At 47.6% G+C, this 21,655-nt stretch overlaps 1 protein-coding gene across 8 annotated transcripts; it reads right to left on the bottom strand.

Annotated features, from left to right (window-relative positions):
• Positions 1-1,700: 1,700 nt before the first annotated feature.
• On the bottom strand, positions 1,701-20,855 carry CD22 (CD22 molecule). 8 transcript variants are annotated; one of them, XM_049901086.1, is made up of 15 exons: positions 20,818-20,853; positions 20,384-20,434; positions 18,230-18,285; positions 17,605-17,955; positions 16,353-16,643; positions 14,255-14,521; positions 13,837-14,100; positions 12,703-12,960; positions 12,233-12,496; positions 11,887-12,150; positions 10,250-10,346; positions 10,060-10,135; positions 9,757-9,881; positions 9,105-9,180; positions 1,703-1,991 (listed from the first exon to the last, which is right to left on the bottom strand). In XM_049901086.1, exons 3-15 carry the CDS (start codon positions 18,261-18,263, stop codon positions 1,755-1,757), a joined length of 2,604 nt encoding a protein of 867 aa, XP_049757043.1. In that variant the 5' UTR covers positions 18,264-18,285; positions 20,384-20,434; positions 20,818-20,853; the 3' UTR covers positions 1,703-1,754. The 8 variants fall into 8 exon arrangements, with proteins under 8 accessions (XP_049757046.1, XP_049757043.1, XP_049757044.1 ...); XM_049901084.1 differs by having other exon boundaries at positions 1,704-1,991; positions 17,605-17,979; XM_049901087.1 differs by lacking the exon at positions 20,384-20,434 and having other exon boundaries at positions 20,818-20,855.
• Positions 20,856-21,655: the final 800 nt, after the last annotated feature.

Genomic DNA, 21,655 nt, shown 5'->3' with positions numbered 1-21,655 from the left:
TGCACGGTTTCCAAGGAGCACCTGGTAGATTTGAACTGCTGACCTCTTGGTTAGCAGCCAAGCTCTTAACTACTGCGCTACCAGGTCCCCTCCATAAACTCTATGAGGCAGTTCTACTCTGTCCTACAGGGTCGCTTTGGGTCAAAACTGACTCCGCAGCAATGAGTTTAGAGGGAAGTGACAGCCAATTAGCGAGAGTCTGGGTTAGAAATGAGGACTGCTAGCCCCCAGCCCTTTGCTGTCTTTCTACTCTGTCGTTGTTGTTGTGTGCCATCAAGTTGATTCCGACTCTTAGCGACCCCACAGGACAGAGTAGAACTGCCCCATATGGTTTCCAAGGAGCAGCTGGTGGAGTTGGCAGCCAAGCTCTTAGCCACTGCGCCACCACCCTATCACCTCTTAAAATGAAGAGAGCGACCATGGTGTAGGAGGAAAAGATAGAGTACAGGCATGCAGGTCCCAGAGGAGAGAAGGCCTTTGGGTTTCTGAGACTCTGGGGAAAGAAGAAGCAGAGAGAATCAGAACAGGGTGGAGCCTGATCATGCATTTCTCTTTGAAATGGAAGTTAGACTCCTGCACTTAATCCTCTCCTCCCAGCTCCCTGGAAAGAAATGGAGCTATACCCCAACAGGAGAGAGCCTGCAGGGCAGGTGATTAAAGGCTGGTGGTGACTCCCAGCTGAGGGGAGGAGAAGTCGGGGTTCTGGATAAGATGGAGGTTGTGGTGAGGGGCAGGCAGAGGGGTTGCCCAGGGAAAAGCCTAAGGGCAAGCCAGGTCCCGCCAGTATCTTGGGAAAAGACTGAAGCAAGCAGGGCCAGCTAAAGCTGGGTCCCAGGCCTTCATGCAGACTGGAGAGCTGCTGACTGGTGTGTTGATGGATGCCCAGGGAGCTGGTGGCATTGTCCATCCAGCCTCTTCAAGCCTCCAACCCCAAGACCAGACCCAGGTGACAGAGGACAAGGGCCCATATAGCCACACACACACCCCAGGAGTAGTGTGGCCTCTGGATGGCTTTTGTAGCCCAAGGGGAAGGCTGCCCCCAGGTAGCGGCCAGCACTCAGGGCAGCCAGGAAGCCCTCACCCGCATAGAGGGGAGCAAAGTGGGCCAGGGCAAAGGCAGGGCAGAGGGCAGCTGGCAGAAGCCAGGCGCCCTCATCCAGGGCCTCTACCGCCTTCAGGGCACCCTGGGCAGGGTATTTGGGGGTTTGGGGAATAAATTATTGGTGGAAATAGGAGGTACAGAAAGACAGACTCACCTCTTGGCATGGCCAGATGTCTCTGAGGCTCAGGAGTCCCCCTCACTGGGCTGAGCAAGGATGCCCAGGATGGGCAATGAGCCGGAAGGGAGAAAGAAGGGCGCGGTTGTAGGGCCATTAGCCTGAGGCACTAGCAGCTTGGGTGAGCAGCTAATGGGGCATCTCAGCCTACAGCTGAGTAGAAATCTGTTTTGTTTTGTTTTGTTTCTGGGCAGGGTGGGGAGTATGCAGCCAGGACTTTGAAGGAACAGACTCGTAGGGTGCAAGTAGAACACAGCTTTATCCCCTCTCCCACCCACCTGCTCCCCCATTCAGGCCTATTCTGGGGCTAACTCTGTCTTACTCCCGCGTGAAATTGTGGGCAGGCCCTGTGCCTTATTGGCTCACTCCTAGATAACAAAAAGTGCTTCTGTCACTTTAGTCACCCAAATCATCTCCATCGAAAATTAATATGTGGGACAATGAAAACTTCTTTCTGAGGTAAAGCTTCTCCCCTCCTCAGCTTGTGCAGGCTGCAGACATCTTTGGTGAGGACAACCCAGTCACCCAGTGCCGTCGGGTCCTCCATTTTCTTGCCTGTGCTTCTCCTTGCCCTTCTAGCTTGATGACAGTGGTTTCTGACCCGTTCCGTGTTGACAGGAGGGCAAAGGAGGAGAGGCACGGGAGTAACGGGTGGTGGCCTCCACTCTGCGTCTCTTGAGCTGTGTGACTGGAAGCCGACTCCTTCCTGGGCACCTGTGTAGGGACGCGGGATGGCACTCAGGCATGGGGGATGTGCTTTCCTCCCCTGGCTACTTGAGTTCCTTCCCTCAGCCTCTGTTCATCTCACTACTGGGGTTACCAGGAAGACCCAGAAGAACAAGATTTAAAGGAGTTTTGTTCTAGGCTGACTTCCTCTCAGAAGTGGCTCACATCTGGCTCATGAGAAGGAAAGTCCTCTGTTACTGTGATTCTGTGTTTCCAACTCTGCACGTGTCTCTCCATCTGTCTGTCTGTCTCCCTCTGCTACTTCAGACTGATAGCCACAGCCTCTCAACTTCAGTTTTCTTAGATGTGTGTGTCAGTCACCAGGCCGCTATACCCCTCTCAGATTCCAGCACATCTACAACAAGTTTCTCTGGGTGGCCTCCTGGAAGCCCCTCTCACAAGGCTTTTGGTGGGATGTAGCATCCTCACCCCTTCTCCAGGGGAGGATTGTGGTGGTAGGAAATGGGATTCTCAGCATACCAATAACTTCCTCCAAAGAAATTCTCTAGTTACCTGCCCTAACCCCTTATGGAGCCCTGGTGGCACAGTGGTTAAGAACTCAGCTCCTAACCAAAAGGTCAACATTTCAAACTCACCGGCCACTCCTTGGAAACCCCACGGGGCAGTTCTACTCTGTCCTATGGGGTTGCTATGAGTCGGAATCTACTTGACAGCAAAGGGTTTGTGGTTTTTAAGCCTTTTATACCTCCAAGTCACTAAATTGATTCTTGGTTGCCTCCTTTCCAAACCCTTCCTATATGATCCAGCACCTCACTCTAAATGTAGAAAATCTTGTCACCTACTGTCTAGGGTTTGATAATTGGGAAACACTGAAACTGACAGAACTGAGCAAAGAATGAAAAGGAGTTCCACTTTATATCCTGTGACGAGCGTCTGGGAGAAGAGCAAAGCTGGGTGTTAAGGGAGACATCTTCAAGATCTTCTCTGCTTTGGACCGTCCATCCGGTAGTTCAGGTCTCTGTCCACGATCACCTCCTCAGAGAGTCGGCCTTGATCCCTCCGGTGAAACCAGCACCTCCCCTGCCCCCAGCAGTTCTCTCTGTACTAATCCTGCATGGTGTTTATTCGGAGCCCCTGTGACTCTGCGACATCACATTGGTGATCTCCACTGATAGAGCATTACCCTTTCAAGAGCCAAGGTTTCTGTGGGCCTCGTTCACTGCGTGTTGCATAGTGGGTGCTCGGTAAGTATTTTCTGTTGTTTTTGTGAATATGCACTGCAGAACATACACCAATTCAACAATTTCTACGTGTACCATTTAGTGACATTGATTACATTCTTCGAGTTGTGCAACCATTCTCACCCTTCTTTTTTGAGTTGTTCCTTCCCCACTAACATAAACTCGCTGTCCCCTAAGTTTCCTATCTAGTCTTTCAAATTGCTATTGTCAATTCGATCCCATACAGATAGAGCTTAAAAGAGCATAGTGCTCGTGGTAAACATTCTTTACTAGTTAAGCTAAACTATGGTTTTAAGAAGACTACAGCGGGTATTTTTGGTTTAAGGTTTGAAGATTATCTCAGGGCAATAGTTTTCAGGGGTTCATGCAGCTTCCATTGATCCAGGAAGTCTGGGTTCCATGAAAACTTGAACTTCTGTCCTGAGCTTTTTCCCTCTTGATTAAGATTCTTCTATAGAATCTTTGATTAAAATGCTCAGTGGTGATAGTCAAACACCATCCTGTTCTGGTCTCATGGCAAAGGGAGCAGTTGTTCATAGAGGCAATTAGCCACGCATTCCATTTCCTCCTCCTATTCCTGACTTTTCTTCCTCTGTTGCTCCAGGCAAATAGAAACCAATTGCTGTCCCTTGGATGGACACTTGCAAGCTTGTAAAACCCCAGGCGCTAAGCAATGAACTAGAAGGTAGAACAGAGCCACTAAACAAGTTATTAGGCCAGTTAACTGGGATATTCCATGAAACCATGACCCTAAACCTCCAAACCAAGGAACCAAAACCCATTAGATATTTAGCTGGACGTAAGCAGCCTCAGCAGCTACTCTCTTTTCTTTGTTTTCTCCCTGTCGTAAACACATCTATCTCACAACTTTTGCCTAGTCAACATTTTACAAAGGTACAACTCATTGACGGCAGTTACATTCATTGGCTGTGCAACCCTACCCTCAACCAATGGGGTTTTTCCATCACTGTAACCCAAAACTCGGTGTCCCGTAAGCCGTAATCTCTCCCCACCCCCACCCGTCCTGCCCCTGGTAACCACTGATAAACGCTATACATTTGACTGTTCTTGTTCTTTTGTATAAGTGAGCTCATGCAATATTTGTCCTTTTGTGATTGACTTACTTCGTTCAGCATAATGTCTTCAAGCTCCCTCCACACTGTAGCATGTATCAAGGCTTCATTTCTCCTGCTGGCTGAGTAGTATTCCACTGTATGTATGTACCACATTCTGTTTTTCCATTCGTCCGTTGATGGGCATTTAGGTCGTTTTCACCTTTTGGCTATTGTGAATAGTGCTGCAGTGGACATTGGTGTACTAGGCTCTGTTTGAGTCTCCGCTTTCAAGTCTTCTGGGTATATACCTAGGAGTGGAATTGCTGAATTTCATGGTAGTTCTATTTTTAATTTTTAAAGAAATCACCACAATGTTTTCCACAATGGCCGCACCATTTTGCATTCCCACCAGCAATGGATAAGTTTCCAATTTCTCCCCATCCTCACCAGCATTTGTTATTTTCTGTTTTTGTTTTCATCTTAGCCATCCTAGTCATAGTGAAATGGTATCTCATTGTGGTTTTGATTTGCATCTCTCTGATGCCTAATGGCATTGAGCATCTTTGTGTGTGTTTGGTGGCCATTTGAATGTCCTCTTGGGTGGAATGTCTATTCAAGTCCTTCGCCCATTTTTTGATTAGATTATTTCTCTTTCTGTTGTTAAGTTGCTGAAGTTTTATATATATTTTGGTTACTAGAATCTGGTCAGATATATGATTTCCAAAGATATTCTTCCAGTAGGTAGCTTATCTTTTCACTGTTTTGAAAAGTCTTTAGATGAACAAAATTTTTTAATTTTTATGAGGTCCCATTTATTTATTTTGTCTTTTGCGGTTTGTGCTTTCGTTGTTATATTTGCTAATCCATTGTTAAAAACTAGGTGCGACATCACTGTCCTTGCTTTTCCTTTTAAGAATGTTACGGTTTTAGTTTGCACATTTAGGTCCTTAATCCATTTTGAATTTGTTTTTGTGTGTGGCGAGAGGCGTGGATCCTCTTTCATTTTTCTGCATGTGGAAATCCAATTTTCCCAACACCATTTATTGAAGATACTCTTCTTTCCCCATCAAATGGACTTAGCACCCTTGTCAAAAACCAGTTGGCCATAGATGTATGAGTTTATTCTGGACTCTCAATACTATCCCATTGGTCTATGTGTCTATTGTTATACCAGCACCAGGCTGTTTTGATTACTGTAACTGTATACTGTTTTGGAAACTGTATACTGTTTTGGAAACCCTGGTGGCGTAGTGGTTAAGTGCTACGGCTGCTAACAAAAGGGTCAACAGTTCAAATCCTCCAGACGCTCCTTGGAAACTCTATGGAGCAGTTCTACTCTGTCCTATAGGGTCGCTATGAGTCGGAATCGACTCGACAGCACTGGGTTTTTGTTTTACACCGTTTTAAAATCAGGAAGTGTGAGTCCTCCTACTTTGTTCTTCTCTTTCAACATTGCTTTGGGGTCTCTTGCTATTCCATATTAAAGTTGAAGACTGGATTCTCCATTTCTGTAAAGAAGGTTGTTGGAATTTTGATAGGGATTACTTTGAATCTATAGATTGCTTTGGGTAGTATGGACATCTTAACAATATTCAACCTTCCAATCCATGAACACAGAACGTCTTTCCATTTATTTAAGTCGTCTTTAATCTCTTTCAGCAGTGTTTTATCATTTTCATTGTATAATAAATTTATTCCTATGTGTTTTATTCTTTTAGGCACTATTGAAAATGGAATAATTTGCTCAGTAAGTATTATTGAATGAATGGTCAATTATCTGGGCTCTGGGAGGGTGGCTACCTGTGTTCTGGCGTTCCTGCCTCAGAGTTTTCGGCCACCTGTCCTGCACGCCTCATTGGGGCCTGTTGACAGACACATCTCCCAGTCAATTGGTCGTAAAGCAGGTTTATTTCAGCAGCTGAGCTCAGGTACAAGGAGGGAAGGTACCTGTTGGTTGCCAGGGAACATGTTCCAGGCCTCATCAGGCCTGGGGCTGCCTTCTGTTACCTCAAGGGGTCTTAGATAACAAAAAAGTACTTGGAAGACTCTAGATTATGAGAGTGGGACTCTGATATTTTTTATACTCCAGCACCTGGCTCAGTGACAGATGCTTGGTAAACATTTGCTGAATGAATGAATGAGTGATTGAATGACACCAGACCTCATTTTGGGTACATAACCCTAAAATACTTCCTCTCTCATTTTTTTTCTATTTTTTTATTGTATTAAAACATACACAACACAAAACTTGCCATTTTAACCACTGTACATTTTCAAGTATACAAACCATGGCATTTTATGCAACAGTCCCCATCTGTTTCCAGAACTTTCTAACCACTCCAAACAGAAACTCTGTACCCCTTAAACAATAATCCCCCGTTTCCCCCACCCCTGAGCCCCTGATAACCAATAACATACTCTCTCTCTATGCATTTGCCTACTCTAGATATTTCATATAAATGAAATCATACAATTTTTGTCATTTTGTGTCTTGCTCATTTCACTCAACATAACATTTTCAAGATTCATCCATGTCATAACACATGTTAGTACCTCATTCCTTTTCACGGAAGGATAACATTCCATTTTGTTCACCCATTCATCTGTTGATGGGCACTTGGGTTGTTTCCACCTTCTGGCCGTTGTGAATAATGCTGCAGTGAACATTGGCGTACACCCTCTCCTCTCATTTACACAATTATTGAAGTCTCCCCTTCCTCCAGAAATATTTCTAGATCATAGAAAAAATTAATGGTACCCACAAGAAATCCAACTGGGGACAAAGTAGATTGATGGGGAAATCAGTACCTCACTCTGTTGTAATTGTAAGAACGACCAGAATTTCTTCTCCTAGAGTTCATCCTGGTATCTAGCAGAAGCAGGAAAGAAAGGGAGTACTCCTGCAGCAACAATGATGTGCCGGAAATTTTACGTTCACCATCTTGGGGATTTATTAACCATATATTTTCTGCCCTCCAAGGAGAATGGGTCTTGGCCCATTGGCAGAAGCAGGAGAATGAATGGAGAGAGATAAAACATGGAAGGGCTTATCTGCAAAGTGTAAATCGGTGAACATAACAGAGAACTGATGGGATGATGGTGAAAGACAGAAAAGCTGTGAAGTTCCTCCAGACAGTTGGTCTTTGAGCAGTTCTTAAGCAGCTGTGAGTTGTGAAAGGCCTTGGTAGGAGTGACTTTGAGAATAGTTGCAAGTAATGAATTGGCTTCCCCTTTTACATTCCTCAAGAGATGAAGATGGGAATTGGTTTTATTAGAGACTTTTGGCTGCTGTGCTGGGCTTCTTATCATGTGACTCCAGCATATAAAGTGTACACCTCACCTCCTGTCTTGAACCAACTGCAAGGTAGGTGATAGCATCTCCCTTTTGCAGATGAATAAACTGAGGCTCAGATAAGTTGGTGAAATTTGCCCAAGATCACTTCGCTAGTTAGGTAGAAGAGTCAACATTCAAATTCAGGCGTGTCTTCACACAAAGCCGGTGTACTTTTTGCAATGAGACAATGGACTCTTCGGTCAGCTTATTGGATCATAAAATTACTCTGACTCCTTTCCCTTATCCCCAAGTCCACCACGATGCCTTTCCCATCTCTCTGTCCCCAAACACCGTGACCTCCACAGGCTGGAAATAATTCACAGGTTCTTTGAAATGGTATCTGAGCCATTTTTATTGTACAGCTCTGTGCTCCTTACATGTTTCTCCACAACACCATGTCTGTCTTAGGCCACCAGACCCCTGAGGGTAGGGGCCGCGGCAGTGTTATCCTCTCCATGAAATGCCTTGCTGACATGTAGACATGTTTCTAGAGGAGAAACCAGCAGGAAACCATTCCTCTTTCTACCTAATTTCCATCCCTCTTCCCCTGGACTTTATATCTCAGAGGCAGAAATAGGGCGTGAGATTCATGAGTGGGGAAGTCAGAGCAGGGGTGAGGGTAAAGAGGTGAGAAGGAGGAAGAAGAAAAAAATAGTACTGGGAATGGGGTTTAGGGGGCAGATGGTACAGATGGCTGGGGAGTCTTATAGCAAAGGGTAGGGAAGGAGAGTGGAAAAGGACCAGAAGACAGGCCCTTTGGAGAGTCAGGGTTACCAGCACAGAAAAGGAAGACTGGCTCAGGGCCATGCACAAGGTTCTCCACACTGACTAAGTAGCAGTAAGTGTGTGTGTGTGTGTGTGTGTGTGTGTTGAGGGGAGGGGGACTACGTAACTTAGCGACTGAGCAGCAGGGGCTCGAGAAAGCTTCTGGACCTCCCTTCCCCTGCAGCCCCTGGGCACCTCCACCAGAGCTGGTTCTGCCTATCATGGCTTGAGAGTCACGTATTCCACTCCTTCCTGGGCTGGAGGCCGTTCCCCAGACCCCAAATGAACAAGTTCTGAATAATGTATCCCCTCCTCGTCTTCTGCAAAAGCTGGAGCCACATTCTCATAGTCGCCCTGAGAAAGCCACATCATGGTAAGTGTGGACTCATGGTCACCAGTCTCCCACCATCTGCTCTCCCTGCCCATTCGTTCTTTGCTTAATTTCAGCTGAGGATCCAAGATCCCAAGCCGGTGTCCTCTTGTTCAGAAATTGGCTGTAGTCAGCATCTTTCTGCCTCATTTCTGTCCCTCTTTCCTTGGGCTTTACCCCAGACACAAACAGCGTGATCAGGCATGGGTGTGGTCAGACTTGGCGCATCTGACCACACCTGAGCAACCCTCCCCAACGCCCAGCCCTTACCACTACTGAAGTCTACCCAAGTCCTTCCCATACAGGCCTCAACACCGAGACCAGGCTCTCATGCTCGCCCTCCCCCCGCCCTCCAGCATAGCCCTGCCCTCTTACCACTCGCCGCTTCTGCACCACAGAGTAAGTGACCATGTCCTCCATGTTTGAGACACTGGCTGAAGTCCCCACATCACTGAGAGGGAGGCAAACAGATGACCACAAATGAAGCATTTCACGTGAACTCCCCTCCTTCTTCCAACTCTCCTAGTCCCCGAGCAGCACCACGGTTGTTGGCCTCCTTATCTAAAAGCAATTTACTGTATCCCAGGTACCTACTGCTCAACTCATAGTGACTCTACAGGACAGAGTAGAACTGCCTCACAGGGTTTCCAAGGAGTGGCTGGTGGATTTGAACTGCCAACCTTTTGGTTGGCAGCTGAGCTCTTAACCACTGCTCCACCAGGACTCGAAAATGCTCACAGTAGGAGCTAACAAATATGCACCGAATGAGCGAATGTTTGTATGTATAATGGAGTCTTGACCTTCATGATGAAGACTGACTCTAGGCATATATGCTCCTGGCTTGAAGAAACAGGTACAGCTGTGGAGGCCATTACTTGCCCAGAGGGTTGTTGAGGAGATGGAATAAGGTGATGGGGGTATGGCAGTGCCTGGCATGGGCCTGGCACAAAGAGGGTAGGTGGAGCAGGAGCTTTGCCTCCATGCCCCTCCCGGGGAGCAGAAGTCACCCTCCCAGCACCCTCAGTACTCAGCGCCTGGTGTGTCCGTCTCCCCAAAAGGAAAGCGCAAGGCAGCATAGCTAATGCCATCTTCCATCGCTGGGTTATAGCATCCTAGGGAGTGGGGCCCTTCGGAGAGGCCGGCTCTTCTAATCTGGGAGAGAGACAAGGTATCAGCTCTAACCACTCCTTTCCCCACCCCTAATTCTCTTCCCCTGGCCTCTGATCCCCCAGCGCCCCCTCCCAGAGTGCTTTTTACCACCCCTCTTCACCTAGTTTCTTTGCTTGACTTCAAGGGTTCTGCCCAGCATGTCACCTTTCTCTCATCCTACCTTCTTATTCTTCACAAAGAAGCTCTGCCCACTGGAATTTTCCTGAAGCTCCTGCTGCTCTCGAATCTTCTTCCAACTGCAGAGATAGAGAGACACTTGTTGGGGGTCAGGAGAGTGGGAACTGGACCCTGCGGACTTAGCATGCAGAGGCTTCAGGATTGAGCCAAAGGAGAGAAATGGAGGAGCTTACCTTCTGTAAACCTTGACCCCCCAGATTGCCAGGATGAAGATGGACAGGCACACCCCGATTCCCAGAGCTGCTCTCTTGCCTATGGTCTCTGGGCTATCTGGTGAAGGAAGGAGAACTGTCGATCAATAAAATAAGAACCAGCTCCACCCAGAGGTATTTGCCTGGAAAGCACCCTCGATTTCCCTCGACATTCAGGTGCTGTCCTTCTTGCCTGTACGCGCCCTCCATGGACTGGGAGAGTGATGCAGAGAAAGAGGGAGAAGGCAGCCTCTGCCAGCTGGAGCTCCCACTGGGAGGAAAGGGCTAGCTCTTTCTCATGAGGCGCTGCTGCTTTGCGACAGACAGAGCACGTTACTCTGATAAATGGATGCAACCTCTTCAGGTGTCTTTTGGCAATTCTATCAAAGCTTAAAATGCACCTGTCCTTTGACTCAGCCATTCCATGTAGGAGGTTGTCCTGCCCAAAGTGAAAGACTGCAAATAGCCTTGAGGAGAGCACTGGGTAGATAAAATACATGGGACTCACGCAACGGAATACAGTGCAGCCACCACAACAAGAGGCAGGTCTCCAGGGTGTCTGAAAAGCCTGGAGACACAGGGAACACTTGTTTATATACCATGTGTTAGTTACAAATAACATGCTCATGATGCTTTCCTTTCATCTCCAGCTTTGCAGGTGATGATCCTCTAAACTTAGAGTCATGGCTCCTATCACTAATGTACAAAAGTACAATAAATCAGTGAGATAGCTCTCCTATGTTTGCAAACTCTTTAGACACCTTGTATATACACTGATGGAGCCCTGGTGGCACAGCTGCTAACCAAAAGGTCAACAATGTGAACCTACCAGCCTCTCCTTGGAAACCCTATGGGGCAGTTCTACTGTGTCCCATACGGTTGCTATGAGTGGGAATTGAACTGACAGAAACAGGTTTGGTTTCTTGTTTGTTTGTTTGTTTTATATGCACTGATATAGGACAATGTCCAAGTGGTATTATCTTATGAAAAAAAAAGTCCAGGACTAAATCCTGCCACTTGTGTAGCAAAGAAGGATGTGCGAACACAGATCTGTACATGTATGCTGTACACGTATAGATATCTCTGTAAAGAGACACAACAGGCTGCTAACCATAGATACCTCTTGGGAGGGAATTAGAGCTCTCCGGGATCAAGAATAAGTGTCTATCTTTCCATTATTTGCCTTTTTGTGCTTTTTTCTTACCATGTACTCGTATTGTCTTTTTAAAAACCACCAAAATCTTAAAAGATAAAAACAAGGTAAGACAGAGAGAGTCAGAGAGAAAGAACCCAGTAGAAGCTCAGGATACATGAAGGTGGAGACAGCTTGAGAAGGAATCGTCCTAAAGAAGGCTGAGCCAGGAGAGGGAGTGAAAGAGAAAAACCTACAAGAGGGACAGGGTGACCCCTGGAGGCAGGTGAGCTGTGGGGCTCTGAGGCTGTAGCCAGGGATTTGCTTTTGAGTAGATAGGCTGGGCTGGGTCTACAGGAAATGGAGAGGGGAGGGGAGGAGAAAGGGAAGAAGGTACAAGGTAGTCTGGGAGGCACAGCCTTGGGGGAAAGCTGCAGAAGCAATGGGGCCAGAGAAAAGCATGAGAGAAAGTGGGAAGAAGCCTTACAGTAGACAGTGAGGGTGCTGGGGGGTGACTGGCCCATGCCCAGCTGGTTGTTACCCTGGCACCAATAGGCGCCAGAGTGCTTGACATTCACAGGCTCCAATCTCAGCGTCTGAGCCGCATGGTGGAGGTTTTGGTTGTTCCAGTCAAACCAGGTATACCAGGAGACAGGAGGGTTGGCATCGCTCTCACACGTCAAGGTTGCCTTCTTCCCCTCCATCACTCTGTCTTGTGGGGCGATGGACACCCGCAGCCCCCTAGGTTTATCTGTATGGAGAAGCGAAATCAGCATCTACGTTGCCAGGTACCCACTCTTCTCTGTTTCCAGCTTCCAGCTCTGGTCACTCACACAGTACTTGGAGCATCCAGGCCTCAGATGTGGTCTGTCCTATGGAGTTGTTGACCAAGCAGCTGTAATGTCCAGCATCTTCTGGGGAGATGGAGTCAAAACTCAGCTCTTGTCCTTCCTCCAGAAAGCTTCCATTTTTCTTCCAGAAGAAGCGGACATCCATAGGGTGGCTTCTTGAGAAGTCACATCGAAGGAGGACTGGGTGCCCTGAGTGGATCTCAGTCCTGGGGCTGATCTTCAGGACCCTGACGTCTTTGGGGGCATCTGGAGAACGAGAGCCTCAGGCTGACCTCTACGTTCTCTCCCATCTTCCTCCCCCCAGGACCTCCCCTCCCCACAGCCCTGAGGCCTGGCTCTCTCCCCTCAATTCTCTGGGAAGACTCTGCTCCAGGCTCCAACCTTCTAACCCTTAGATCCCCATATTCCAACTGGGCAACCTACTCCCAGATCCCCCTGCCCAGGTTACTCACAGTGGACATCCAGTGTGACAAAGGGAGCCTTCGAACACCAGAGGTTACAGGCCTCGCAGGTGATTGGCTTGACATCCCAGGTGACTTTTCTAATCATCATCACCTCGGGGAATGACTTATTCTTGGAGGCTTCAGGTTTCCATTTATACTCAGTAACCCTAGGGTTACTGGAATTGTAGTTACAGACCAGGGTCACATCGTCTCCTTCTCGAATTGGTGTCGGATTCTGAATCACCATGGTCACCCCCTTGGGGGCATCTGGGAAAAAAAAAAAAGAGAGAGGTAGGTGAAGAAAAGGCAAGTATCCATAAAGCTTTTTCCTTCCTGCTTCCTCTGTCTCCCCCCACCTGCCCTCTTTATTCAGACAGGTCCAAAATTAATCAAAGGAAAGCTAGTGCTTCCCTCCTGCATCTGTGTGAGGACAGAAACTTTACCCTGGGCATTTTGCTTTGATGTGATTTGAGGCAGGATGGTGCAGTAGTTAAGAGCACAGCTCTGCAGCCAGCATGTTAGACCCTGCCACTAAGAGCTGTGGGCCTAGTTTACTCCTAAGAGCACCCAACTCAGGGAATTGTTGAACGGAAAAAATGAGATGATGCCCTTAAAGTGGAACGTGGCACATGGTAAACACTCAAAAACCTTAGCTGCTGTCTAGATGTCTAGGATTTGGGCATCCCCATCAGTGCTCAGACATCTCAGAGTCCAAGGATCAAACTTACGGATTCTCTTTGTCTGGGGCTCAACCCAGTGCCAGGGGTCACTGTGTTAAAGAAGGTCCAAGAATGGTAATGAGACATTTTGTTTCCAATTCTCCCCCAAAAACTTCAGGATTCTTTCTGGAACTCAGCTACTGTTTAATGATGCTAAGCCTCTGTGTCCCTCAATGGGTCTGGACATCTTGTCATTTATTCATACAGCAAATATCTACTGAACACTTACCACAAGCCAGGCCCCATTCTAGATGCTGGAAATACAACTGTGAAAAAAAGACAAAAGCACCTGCCCCAAGGACCTTACACGTTAGGAGACCCTGGCTTCTTACTTGATATCCTTTATAGGACCCAGGCATCTCCTTCCCCCTCCCCTCACTTTTATCTTCTTTCCCTAGAACCCAGGAGTACTGTAACTACTCACATTGTATGTCCAACTCAGCTTCCTGGCCAATCTCTCCAGGACCAAGACTGTTTTCTGCCAAACAGGAATAATTCCCAGCATGACAGAGGAGAAGTTTTGGGATCTGGAAATTCTTTTCTCTCCTTCCCTGAACTTCTTGCCCATTGTGATACCAGGTGTAATTTGTAGGAGGAGGGTAGGCTAGCGATGTACAAGTCAGCTCCACCATCTCTCCCTCATTAGCTGGTGAGGGGACGATCTGAACACTGGAAGGTTCTGGCGTAACTGAAAGAAGTGGTAGAGGCAACAGGTGGGGGTGAGGAGAGACCTCCAACCTGTGCAAGCCTCCACTGCTCACCAGTCAAGGGCTTTGGTTTCAGCCTGGCCCCCCTCCCACTAACTCCCTGCCTGACCCCTCCCCAGCTCCAGGGAGTCTCACACTGCACATGGAGGACCACGTCTTCTGACTTTCCTGCGCCCACAGAATTGAAGCTCTGACAATGGTACTTCCCACTGTCTCTCTTGGTCACTGTGGACAGAGTTAACACGTTCGTCTTTTGCATGATCAGTTTGGTGCTGTCCTTGAACCAGGATATATCTCCATGCTCTGGGTTGCTGCTGATGACAAGGCACGCAAAAATCACAGACTCTCCTTCCATGACAGTGGCTTTTCCGGAACTGATCTCGATCTTCAACTTTGGAGAGTCTGCAGGAACAGAGGGCCAGCGGGGGGAATTCTCGGAGGGTGGAAAATGGTGAGAAGTGGCAATGCTTTTATTCCGACTAAGCAGTGGCCTACACAGGCATGAACACGCGTGCAGTCACTCAGTTGTCCCAGTCAGCAAGGCTGGGCTGGTCTAAGCAGTCAGATGACTGTCACAGCCTCCCAGCTGGTCTCTCTGCTCCTCCCGGCACAGACTGGTCTGCACCAGAAGCCAGCAGGATTCCTTATAGTGTCAATCACACTCTGTCACTACCTGCTTAAAGCCATTTAGTAGAGCCCACACTTAGAACAACATCCCAACCCCTTACCCCGGCCCACATAATCTAGTGTTCCACTCCCTCCCAGACTTGGCTCCTGGGATGCACTGTGCTTCAGCCTCTCTCGCCCTCTTGCTCTGCTGTGCACACACCAAGCAAGTTCTCACCTCAAGGCCTTTGCACTTGCACTTTTCTCTTCCTGGAGTGCTCTCCCCCAAATACTTGCCTGCCTCAGTTTCTCTCTTCATTCGGGTCTCAGTTCAAATATTTACCTTCCTCAGAGAGGTCTCTTTTACCGCTTCCTCCATCCTAACCTTGTTTTTTCTTAATATATTCACATAATTGGCATTATATCCATATTTCTTTATTATCTATTTATTGTTTGTCTCTCTCACTGCAGTACTAGCTCCATGTGGGAAAGAACTTTGTCTGGTTGCTCACTTCTGTATTGCCAGGAACTGTCGCAGGGCCTGACCACCTAGTAGGTATGCAATAAACGTTTATTGAATGAATGAATGAGGTACAGATGTGAATAACGATGGTATGAAAAATTTCCCTCAGGGGGTGGGGAGAGGCCTAACTAGATAATCTCAAAATTATGTTGTAGGTTGGGGACAGATTCAACCATTTTATTCTGTTACACCAACACAGACGCTAAAATGAATCTGCTTCCTGGAACACTGGGGCTGAAAACAGGGATGGTGGAGGAGGGAACAAAGCTCTGCCTGAGCCACCCCCAGCTGTGGGTGACTGCGGAAGATTAACGTTTTGTTCGTTATGGATTGAATTATGTCCCCCCCTAAAAAAAATGTGTGTCCACTTGGCTAGGCCATGATTCCCAGTATTGTATGATTGTCCACCATTTTGTCACCTGATAGGATTTTCCTGTGTGTTGTAAATTCTTCCTCTATGGTGTTATCCTGGTGGTGTAGTGGTTAAGAGCTACGGTTGCTAACCAAAAAGTCAGCAGTTCGAATCCACCAGGTGTTCCCTGGAAACGTGTGGGGCAGTTTTACTGTGTCCTATAGGGTCACTATGTGTCAGAATGGACTCCACAGCACTGGGTTTTTGTTTGTTTGTTTTTTATGATGTTAACAAGGTGGGATAGGAGCAGTTATGTTAATGAGGACTCAATCTACAAGATTAGGCTGTATCTTGGTCAATCTCTTTCTGAGGTATAAAAGAGAGAAGCGACCAAAGAGACATGGGGACCTCATACCACCAAAAAACAAAAGCCAAGAGAATAGCACATGTTTTGGACCTGGGGTCCCTGCACTGAGAAGTTCCGCAGCCAGGAGCGATTGATGACAAGGACCTTCTCACAGAGCCCACAGAGAGAGAAAGCCTTCCCCAGGACCTGGCACTCTGAATTCAGACTTCTAGCCTCCTAGACTGTGAGAAAATAAATTTCTCTTTGTTAAAGCCATCCACATGTGGCATTTCTGTTATAGCAGCACTAGAAAACTAAGACGCTGTGATTCTTGGTGCTTACTGATGGGGTGGGAAGAAGGTGATAAGGACCCCATCCTTTCCTTGGGAGCATTGGGGAGACTCACGGTTCACATTCAGCTGCACCGTTTCCTGTGAGAGCATCTCCCCTGAGTTATCCTTGAGCTGGCATGTCAGGTTCTGCCCGTGGTGAGTCCAGTTCGGGTGGAACGTGAGCTTGCTCTCTGTGGAGACAGTCTTGGGGTCCATGGAGATCAAGGTGACAGCCGACTCCTCCAATGACCACTGCAATTGGATCTGGTACCCAGGACAGGTGAAATTCAGTGAGCAGGTCAGAGTGACTTCTTGGGACTCTTGGATTTCTAGAGGGAGCTGAATGTGAGGTGGAGGAGGCTTTTCTGCAAAAGAGTAGGGATCTTGCTGAGGCCTGGAAGACTGAGAACTAGTTATGTAGACGTATCTTACACTTGGCTTCAGACTTTCTACCCCAAATAACGCCCCTCAGAAATCACTGCCTTTCTCTGCTTTGAATCACCTTTGCTCAGCTGAAATACTCTCTGAAAGGTCTTGTGTATACTAAACCTCCTCAGAAATTACATCTCATACTTATTTCATTCTCACATCCTGACACTTGCTTTCTAAATGTCCTCAAGATTGCTACTCCAAGGCCCGTAAATGAAGTTCGTCAGTTTCGTTCAGCGTGTATTTCTTAGCTTGAATGACAAACTTGTATTTGTTCAATGGCCACAATATTGGAGACCGGCAACTACTGCCTTTCTGCAGTGGGATCGGCCTGTGTGTGGCCAGTCACAGCTCTCTCCAGGCCTGGACCACTCTCAGACTACGGGATCCGAGGCTGTTTCTCTCACTGTGGACATAGGGCTGCTTAGAACTGACCACCAAAGAAATAGACTTGGACTGGAGTGATCAGACTGCCTAGGGCAGAGGCCTCAGACTTACGTTCGATGGGTCATATCAAACCCCTATGCATGTATCATTTAACCTCTGCAAGGGCTAATTAGAAATAGAATTAGTCACAAACATTAACATTTTTGGGAGATTTCACTAAAAAATGCAGATATACAGCTTCTCTTGAAAAACCAGTAGCTGGGACCTAGATTCCTGTGTGCCAGAATGGGCAGGAACTGAAGGGAAGCCTCCTGCTTGAGGCGGTATGAGTGCTCATGCTCCAGGTTACCACAGCCCCATTGTCTGGTGCTGCCCACATCACTCGCTGGCATCCCCTGCCTGGCCTCTACAGGCATCTCTATTTGTTCCCCCTGCTCCAGGAAGTCGGCATATTTCCCACCTCCCTCTTTGCTCTGCAGAGATAGTAGTCCTCTTCCTCAAAAGTCTTACCAGAGACATTGAGGTTTATTGGCTCCATCCATTTATCAGTTCCTGCTGTCATCCTCAGCCCCAGCTGACCACTGTCATTGACGTGCACTGTCTCGATGTGCAGGCTGCAGTTGTTTTTGTAGTTCCCCAGGAATTCTACCCTGCTTTTCTCTGGGTAAGGAAGAGCCTCCTTGTTGGTATAGAGGATGGTCCCCGTAAAGTTCTTGGTGATGTTGTCATACTTAAAATTGTGGTACACAGTGAAGCTTTCCAGGGGCTTTGACCGATACGGAGTTTTGTAGAGGCAGGGAATCCAGACACAAGCCCCTTCCCAGCTGTAGAGAGTGCCAGGGTGGTCAACCTTCCATGAAGCTGAGTCAGAGAAAGCCAAGTATTCTGGAACCCGTCACAATGATCAGAAAGCATTAATGCAGGGCTTTCAAAGGAATAAAGAATGCCCTCTGAGGATAGAGGGATAGATAGAGAGATACGCAAAGAGAACAAGATACAAAGAAAGAAGTGTATATGTGAACTGCTTGCCCCCATCCTCCCCCACGTTTACTCTTCTTTGCCCCAGGTCTTTCCTCCTTATCCAGCTCCCACTGCCATATCCAAACCCAAGTAGCAACCTAGGCCAAAACCTTACCGAGAAGCAGGAGCGAGGGGCCGAAGAGACGCATGGTGTCGTGTCTAGGTAGGAGCCTGAACCAGGAAGAGTTTGCCTTTGAGCAATCTGGTCACTTACTTCTTCCAAGATGGCTTTTCTTGCTCCCCCACTGAGCTCTGATCCATTTTTCCAAACCCAGGAAGCCCATATCTGGTTGTATGATCGGATGTAGAAAGCTGGATATTCATAGGGCCTTTTCTGTATATGCTGTGACTCTCCCTCTGGCCTGAGGGCCCTGGAGCACCAGCTTGTCTGTCTCTTCCAGCACCCAGTCTCAGGCTCATTCCACCTATCCATCCACCCATCCACCCATCCATCCACTCACCCATCCATCCATCCATCCACCTACCCACCCACCCACCCATCCAACCGTTCATCCATCCATCCACCATTCACCCATCCATCCATCAACTCATCCATCCATCTATAATTTTATAAACTCCCTATCCATATTTCAGGCATTCACTGGGACCACACTGAGAACCTCAAATGCCAGGCTCTGGGTAACTTTGAGCTCCCCCTGGGGCTCCCAGTGAAGAAACCCACCCGGTTTGGGTGAAGAGTTTTACACAAGGGAGAGACATGGTCAAACCTTGATTTCAAAGACCAAGGAAAAAAATAAATAAAAATTAAAAAAAGTAAGGTGCCAGAAGGGCATTTAGAGGGATCTAGTTTAGTAGACTGGTGGTGTAGACTGGTGGTGTAGTGGTTGAGAGCTATGGCTGCTAACCAAAAGGTCAGCAGTTCGAATCCACCAGGCGCTCCTTGGGAACTCTGTGGGGCAGTTCTATTCTGTCTTATAGGGTTGCCATTAGTTGGAATCAACTCGACAGCAATGGGTTTAGAAGACTGTGGCCCAATGGTCCCACTCAGGTGCCCCCAGAGCCTGGACAGAAAATGTAAATCAACCAGGTGGAGACAAGGTCAAGCCTTGTCTAAAGGCAGCAACTGTCGCAGTTCCAGCCAATTGTTGCCAAGGAGGAAAATAGGCCCATCATTGCCCAATCTTTCAAGAGAAATAGGGAGCAAGAGTTTCCTCTGAAATGCCCCACTTTAAAAAAGGAAACAAACTGAATAAGTAAAATGTCTGTGCTGCCAAACAAAACTGTGTGTGGTCTGGAGGAACCCAAGAGTGCCAGTTCGCAACTCCTGCTTCACTGGGTGCAGTGAGCTTGCCCTCCACCTTCCAAGACTTTTTTTAAAAAACCAAACCCATTGCCATTGAGTCAATGAGTTTGGTTTTCATTTTAACCTTTACGGAAGCAGACTGCCACATCTCTCTCCTGGGGAGCGCCTGGTGGGTTTCAACCGCTGACCTTTTGGTTAGCAGTCGAGCGCTTAACCACTGTTCCACCAGGGCTCCTTTCCTAGACTTTTACATAGAATTAAATTTACATAGTGTTAAAATTAAGTCCCAATTTACATGGTTGTGCCTTCTGTGCCAGTCCTCTGGGAGCCAACAGGATGTGTCAACCGAGTGTGTCTCCTGTCCCAGCACAGGCTCACGCCCCTCCCACCAGCCCCACCAACTTTTCCCACGCATCAATGCCCTCCTCTTTGCTGTTGATCTCCCCAGTCTGCCTGGCTCATGCCGAGGACTACTGGTTATCTAGTATACCAGGAGTGGGGGAAGCTAAGCTGCTTGCTGAAAGCAGGATGGGGATTCTGGACTGGCCTGGCCTGGGCATGAATCAGGAGTGAGGGTCTGAAGCTGGGGCAGGTTCTCCAGGCAGGGGTGACACTGGTTCTGCAGGTGCTAATAATGTTACACCAAAAAAAAGTCTCCAAGATCGCATCCATTTGAGAAAAGCAGGCTTAAAAAGGTAAATGGAGTGCTTAATGTAGGACTTTTCAAACCCTTCAATAAGCTTGTGCGTGCAACATAAATTTCCAAATGTGGGGGCTGGCTTGGAGTGCCACAAAAACTGTAGGGGCAATGTTCTGAGGGATGCACTTTGGGGTCCCCTCTAGGGTTTCCACAGGGCTGTGGCAAGAGCTAGATTCCATTTCCTGTGGCAAATACTGCCCCTTTACCAACACCCACCTGCCACGCTCTCATCAGGGCCTACCTAGCTTAAGGATCCCAGAATGAGTAGGAGAGGGGCACTTCTCAGAGTAGGGCTGCATTCTTACCTCAAGGAGCTCCCAGACAGTCTCTAGAGAGTAAGAAGTATGGCCCCAGGCCTAGGAATTAGAAGGTTGTTGAGACAGGTTGTGGCATGGAAGCTAGGGACCATAGTCATTAAGCACGAAGGCTCAGGGCTAGGCCATACTGTCCAGACCTATGGCCTGCTCAGCACAGGCCCATTTAGGGTCTTGTAGGACCTTGAAGCTGGCTTTCCTGACTCCATTCTTCCCTACTGGGCATCCAGAGACCCATCCTACTCTTAGAAGACTCATTAAGTCCAGCAAGGGAGATGCCCAAAGACAAGGATCTAGCTTGTTGTTAACACAGGCAAGAGAGGAATGACATCACCACTGTGTTCCCAGCCCTAAGAATTGTGCCCAGCACAAAGCAGCTGCTCCATACCTGCTTTCTGAATGCAAAAGAAAACAAAATATCTTACCTGTTTCCTCGTGTCCTCCCTCTTCAGGGACCTTGGCAGCATGTGAGAGTAAAAGGGGAAGTGCAGTGAAGTCTCTAGTGCCTGATTGTCACCACCCTTGGCCACGCCTCCTTCTTTCTCTGTGATTCTGGGGTTGAGCAAGAGGCATCATGATTTGGGGAGTGGGGAAAAAAGACAATGGAGGGACATGGTCTTGGAGTTACACTGGAAGGAATGCTTGAATATCTAGTCAGTTCTTAGTTTCAGTGTATGGTTTTTCCACACCAGATCAGTTTCAGAGCTGGTTGATCCACAACTCCCCTTCTACCCAGCCCTCAGGAAATGCTCACTCAGTTTATTAATGATTCAAGTCAAGCAGATTAGAACTGCAGCCTGCCGATAAAGGTACATGTCAACTTGAAGGTGTTTTCTCTCCTTGGGCATCAGTGGTGGAGACTCAGACCACTTACACTGATGCTTTGGCAGCCCCCAAGGATTGAAAGGACAGAGACATAGATGTAAGTAAGGAAAAAGTTATCTTGTTCAAAGTGTACTGAATGGGAAAGTCACCCAAGGAATGACATGTTGGCGATTTTCCTGGGTTTTCTTTTTGCCTCAGAATTCCAGGCTGGATACCAGAGAAGCCAGCCACCCGGACAAACCAAAGGATGCAGACAAAAAAAAAAAAAAAAAAATCCAGCAAAAACCTGCTCTCTCTAGCCAAAGTATCAAGAAAGGGGAAGCCTAGCAAGACAGAAACTTTTTAGGCAATAACAGCTCTACTTCAGCCAAACACATAGAAAAAATTGAGGCTGCACCAAACTCATACCAGCAAAAGCTGAATGAGGAGAGCCTAAAA

Source organism: Elephas maximus, chromosome 11, assembly GCF_024166365.1.
Source record: "Elephas maximus indicus isolate mEleMax1 chromosome 11, mEleMax1 primary haplotype, whole genome shotgun sequence".
In the NCBI taxonomy this organism is placed as follows: Eukaryota; Metazoa; Chordata; class Mammalia; order Proboscidea; family Elephantidae; genus Elephas; species Elephas maximus.
This window is presented reverse-complemented; position numbering and strand designations above follow the sequence as displayed.